General features: G+C 41.5%; 1 protein-coding gene across 1 annotated transcript; it reads right to left on the minus strand.

Moving 5' to 3' along the window:
* Nucleotides 1-1,111: 1,111 nt before the first annotated feature.
* polr2m (RNA polymerase II subunit M) lies at nt 1,112-5,397 on the minus strand. Its single transcript, XM_034527336.1, has 4 exons — nt 5,017-5,397; nt 3,582-4,118; nt 3,223-3,445; nt 1,112-2,277 (listed from the first exon to the last, which is right to left on the minus strand). The coding sequence occupies exons 1-4, from the start codon at nt 5,124-5,126 to the stop codon at nt 2,128-2,130; spliced, it is 1,020 nt and encodes a 339-aa protein (XP_034383227.1). The 5' UTR covers nt 5,127-5,397; the 3' UTR covers nt 1,112-2,127.
* Nucleotides 5,398-6,156: the final 759 nt, after the last annotated feature.

Consider the following 6,156-nt stretch of genomic DNA (forward strand, 5'->3'; position numbering starts at 1 on the left):
CTCCCAAACAGCAAATTATTTCTACTCCCGCGAGACGTGTGATTTCGGACTCAGAGTTGGAGCAAATCACTTGCAGACTACTTCACGAGGAGTTTATTAATCTGAGACAAGGGGCCTGGGATTCAAGTTGAAGTATAAACAACCTCATCATCAATGGACAACCTTTTTTTTTTTTTAAAGCTCCGACTAGAGTGTGTGTGTGTGTGCTTGGTTCCACCTCAACAACATCAACATACGTTCAGAGTTAGCATTGACGCCAGACACCACTGAGAAAAGCTTCAGCAAAAATGTGCCCCATAATTGGTACCAGTCTCTGAATTTATGTAAGCAAGGTAGGCTGTAATTAATCCCAGCACAATGAGGATCTTCTGCAGAGCGTGCTCATGTATTTGTTATTGGACGTCACCACAGGGCCACTGGAGCCCATCAGATACAGTGTCTAAATACACAGCAATCAGATGCCTTCCCCCCCTAAAACATCTCCCACCAATATCTCAGCAAAAATTACCGGAGGTTATCAAGGGGCATCACCCACCAGTCTGACCTACTTGAACCCGGCCTCATTTCCCTCAAACGTGCCTTATTTCTTCCTCATTAGAAACCCCCAATCAGGCTGTTTAAATTAAGATGGCCAGCAGTCTTGTGTTGGGAGAGAAATGGTGGGAAAGGCAGTTCGAAAAGACGCTGAATGCAGCTGGCACTTCTTATCTACCACATATTAGCAAAGTTGAGAAAGGGTATTTGCCATCTTGCATTAGCCTGCTGCCATCCCATCATCGCCTGCCATTCCCAGCAACAACATGATCCAAATGCAGTCCAGATGTCTCAGCCATCAAGCTACAATAATTCACTCTCCCTACATTAATCTGACAGATCACAGATCCCTGCTGATAACATCTCACAGGGTTTAAGGACACCAGGGCCTGCAGCTGACCACCGCTTCATTAGAAACCCAATGCACCTAAAAATAAACTAAAGAAGCAGGAAGTCTGGCAATTAAATAGTTTGCATCCATTTCAGGGGCATTCATAAAAATAATTAAACTAATCTGCATCGGTGAAACTGGGTCTTAATTTATCTGAATGTACAAAAGAGCTCAAACGTCAACACGTTTAAAATATAAATCTTCAGTTTATAGAAAGTAGATAATATACACGGAGCGATTGTTATGTGGAATTACTTTCACATGACATTTCCTTATCCAGATGAGTCACAGAGCACATAACTAATGAACATGACAACAAGACAATTCTGTCTTAAATGTTTTTAGACTTGACACTCTTAATCCATTTCAGTGGGCAATAATGCAAACTATGTTATATATTTTTAAGTCCTTTAAAAACGTCACAGTAACACTGTATTTGTAATTATCACATTACATGGTTTCTCTTCCAATTATCAAAACTAGCATATGATGGGGGCAAATGGATTAATATAAAGACCTACATATAGATCCGGTATATTAAAGACTCAAGACAAGGAAACAATGTTCTTTATGCTTTCATCTGTGAGCAGTTTAATTCTCTATAGATAAACTTTCTACGCTGAAAAGGCTGATGAGTAACTTCCTTGTCTGTAATTCAGGGGGAAAAAATAGATTGCCACTCAGCTGTGACCAACCGTTTGGAAAATCAGATACATTTATTAAATCCGAGGCAACAATCTGCAGGCAATGTCTATTTCTTTCAAGACAAATTTGTAATCAGTCACAGTCTGCTCCACCTGCTGATGCGTACAATTGAAATAGTATTGTTAACAAACAACCCTCTCAAGATCAAAAAGCCATGAGATTATGGGTTTTAGTGTCCTGACACAGAAACATTTCCCTCATGATACGTACTTCAAATGTAGATGTAAGACTCCTAGTCAACAGCAGGTGTTACACTGAACAAACTGAACCCAATACGATCTGAATGACAATTAAGTAGCTAGTTTCTCAACCCACCATTCAATTTCCTGAGACTAGGACACCAACTATGTCTTTACACGGAGCAAAGACTCTTTTCCTCTCTTAAGAGTTCTTGTCCTTGGACTAAATCCTGTTTGATGGATCCTGGTTGCGAGGTCCAAAGCCTGTTTCTCTCGGGCCAAGGCCAAACTGGTTTCCCCAGCTCCGACCTTCCAGGATCAGTCCTCCTCTGAGCACTCGGAGAGCTCGGCTTCTTCATCGCGAACCTCTCTGTAGGCAGCCATGGGGCCACTGTCAGGAGTGTAGCTCCCCATAGAGATCTTCAATCCCTCAGACAGTTTCTGGGCTGCTAGCTTGGCCTGCAACTCCTGAAATTAAACACAGAAGAAAATGTTGACATGAATAGGCTGGTAAACAGAACACAAGCACATTATTATAAAGCAGCACAGCCATAGCTATTAAACCCTCAACAAAAGTAGGACTGATAATAAGCTTAAATGGCCACCGTGCGTTGACAGCTGCACGCTGTTTGAGGTTTGGCTCTAAAGTCATTACTTTGGATGTGAAGTGATACGCAGCTCCTACACTGCCTGAACACTGCCCTCTAGAGCTGAGGGAGGGATCTGATGTAGACTTTCATTCAGTCTGTGCGTCCTTATTCATTTATTCTCCATTTGATTAGAAAATGTCATAAATCACCATTGGATATATTTTGCATCCAGGTAAAATATCATCATCAAACTCACAACTGGAAATAAATTTGTTTGTTGTAAAACATTTCCATAGAAACTGAGAGTTGCTATTTTCATCTATTACACATAATGATGCTGTATGAACAAACATATTTACCGGTCCGGCGGGGTTTTAGAGACATATTTCACCGTATGCATTTAAAATTAAGGCCATATTCAGAATGACTTTGACCCCGAGTGAAAGAAGACCGCACAACGCAGAGAACTCCAGCAAAATATGTAATTAACCCTGCTTATCATTTAGTCACATGCGCGTCACATTTCTACGATGGACACAAATGAAGCTGATAAGACCACCAAGACATTCTTTTCTCAGAATACAAAACATGTTATGTGTAAATACATTGAGAGAAAAAGTAGTTGTCTAGTAGTTGTCTACGTAGTTGGCATACGTAGTCACACAAACTTGACTACGTATGCCATATTATAATATATAGTCTTTTATCACAATATCGTTATGATATTTATATACTGACATTTTTGACCCCCTCAGTTTGCCAGCAGTTTAATGTTTACGCTGGATGTATAACATAAGTGTGTTGGGGACTCGGCTGTACTAACCTGCTGCTTCTTGGTTTGTTCCTTCAGGAGGACAGCCGACTCGTCCAGAGACAGAAGCTGGGCCGGACTGTAGTGGAGAGGAGGGAGTCTGGCTGAAGTGATGTCATCCAGGTGTTTTCTGTCCCGCTCCTTCCTTTTGTGTGCAGAGAGAGGCAATAAACCTTCAGCAGACTGGCTAGGTGACGAGGATCCTGAGGGAGAGATGTCACTTCTGTGAGGCAGCCTGGAAACAGGGTAGACAATGTTATATATAATAATAATTACGAAGTAGCTGAATGAAATCTACATACAAATAGAAGTATTGTTGGCATACATGTTTGAAAAAGTAATCATAACATCAAGAAACAAAGTCCACTCACTGGTTTGGTTTGAATTGTTGCTTCCTGAGAACTGAAGTATTCTCTGTTCTTTCCAGGACAGTTAAATAGTGGGGCTTGTTGGTGAAGTAATTGTCTCTTGCTGTACTGTTTAATGGGTCTTTTGACTCATTACTGAAAATAGAACTAGTTTCAGACAGTTTGATCCTGCCCAAGGCCTCCGCAAGGTCACACTCTTTTGTCTCATCAGAGTTCAAAGAGTCCCCAGCAGTGACCGTCTCCATGGTTTCATAAGCAGCTGCACTGGAGACAAACTGGTCCTGTTGCTCAGCCAAAGTGTTTTCCAGCATATGATCTGAGACAGGTGAGGTCTCCTTCTCCTGTACCACATCACCTGCTGCAGCAGCATGTTGTCGCAAAATGAAAGCCTGCTGATACTTGGACTGTAACTCTGTCCTGGCAAAAGACACCAAACTCTGTCTCCTCTCCTCTTCGTCGTGGTGTTCAATAGCAAGGCGCAATTTCTCCACAAATTCTTTTATCTTTTTCCCTTTGTCAGGAAGACTCTGTAAAAACCTCCTACGAACACAGAATTCAAAACAATCATTCAAGATACATATGGGAGACAGACCAACAGTAGTGTTTTAGACAAATCATCTTTAAAGAGTTATTCTGTAATTTGTTGTATCCAAACTCTCCCACGGGTGTTCAGTTGAGTTAATATAGCAATTGATTCACATGATTTCCTTATTCATGAAACTATTCACTCCCCCTGAATGAAATTATCTGCATTTGTTATGTTCATCTCGTCCGTTCTTCAGCTTTTGTTCTTCACCCATCTGTCTTTTAGGTTGTCAGGTTTAATTCATTCTTTCAAATCGTTGTATAATCATACCAGTAGTGTAGATTCCTATGAGTTTGCAATCCAATACGGCTGTATATAAATATACGTTGTGCATGACATAGTGAAGTATTAGTCCCATTTTAAATTGGCTTGGATGCTGACATCAACGTGTACAATAAGGATAATGGTGTAATCATTTTGAAGCAGGTAGCTGTGCATCTTAAACGCAGAGAAGTGTTGCACTTGTTTTCAACCATAAACAAGATAAACTTGTAACCTCCAATCGGTAAATTGACATATGACAAAGCTGTGTGCGTGTTTATAACTGTTTTCGTTCATGTTAATGAAAAAAAATATGTGTAGATTTGTGCTTTTGTAATGGACAAATGTAGTGCAATGTACACATCCTGTGGCGATGGTCAACGACACATCGGGCTTGTTTCGCTCAGTCTCAGTGGAGCAGCTCTTATTACAACTAATCAAACCTTTTAGTGTGCATACGTCACCATGCCTCTTCTGTCATACTGTTACTGCATCATATCATACTACGCCAGTAAGTCATAACAAGTCAACGGTGAACTCCCTTATAGCCTCCATGGGAGGCACAACATGGAGCCAACAGTGTGAACTCACTTGTTAGACATCATCTTCTCCTGTCGCAGGATCAGTTCTTGTAGCTCCTCTTTGCTCTGGTTCCTCAGGTCTCCCACCTTTCCCTGGGGCTGAGTCCACGACGAGGACATCGCTGTTAGCTAGTGACAGCTAGCCGCCGCCATTCACAGACCGCGTGAGCTAACGTCTCACAGTACAGACTAACTAACCTACAAGTATTCGTTAAGCTCAGACCTCTACCTGTTAACTGACTTTTGTATAAGTTAGAGATATTTAGAACTCTTTAAAGGCGGCAGGTTCACTTCGTCAACACGAGAGACAACAACATTTCAAAGTGGAATTCTTCTTGTTCGTGTGCGGAAATCCAACACCAGGCTTAGGAGTCGCTCTACTTCCCCCACTGTACGGGGTAGTGTAATGCACCTCTGCTTCATGTCACAGCCAGTGAAGGTGCTTTGCTGCCCTCTAGAGGCCAAATATAGCCATCGGCAGCAAGTTAGTGCAGTCGGTCGGAGGATTTTCCATAGCTGCATTTCCAAGTCCGGATGTTTCTCAACCACTGTGCCAACACATTTCTCATTCAACAAACGATGACCCAACTTCAACCAGGAGGTTAACGCCAGGGGCGGACTGGGGGAAAAAAGTGGCCCAGGAGTTACTGTCAGACCGGACCACTCAATACACGACGCGTTGCCCACTCAATGCACCTATCGACCAGTCATTGGCCTACTTGGAAAAATACCCATACACTTAACATTATTTTGGATGATTACAAAGAAATTACATCATATATGTTTTTTAAAATAACATTTGGATCCACCAATTTACCTGGATGGACACATGGAATAAAAATGATACTGGCTATTGTAACACTCCAAGTTAGGTATAGTTTGCTAGATGAATATGCTTAACTCTGGGCTAGTATCAGATGGTTATACGTATAACTACAGAGCCTTAAGAAATGAATGTCAGCAGAGAAAGACCACACTATAAATAAACTGGAATCAGAGGGTAGAATTAGTATGAACTATATTGTAGAAATGAACAGAACAGAACATACGATGGGGTGTGACCATCAGTGGTATCAGTAGTGTTGCATTCTGGGTGTGTGATTGTATGTGTAGGGGTTGAAGGTGCATAACAAAACAATAAGTTAAGTAA

This window comes from Cyclopterus lumpus, chromosome 3 (genome assembly GCF_009769545.1).
Source record: "Cyclopterus lumpus isolate fCycLum1 chromosome 3, fCycLum1.pri, whole genome shotgun sequence".
NCBI classification, from domain to species: domain Eukaryota; kingdom Metazoa; phylum Chordata; class Actinopteri; order Perciformes; family Cyclopteridae; genus Cyclopterus; species Cyclopterus lumpus.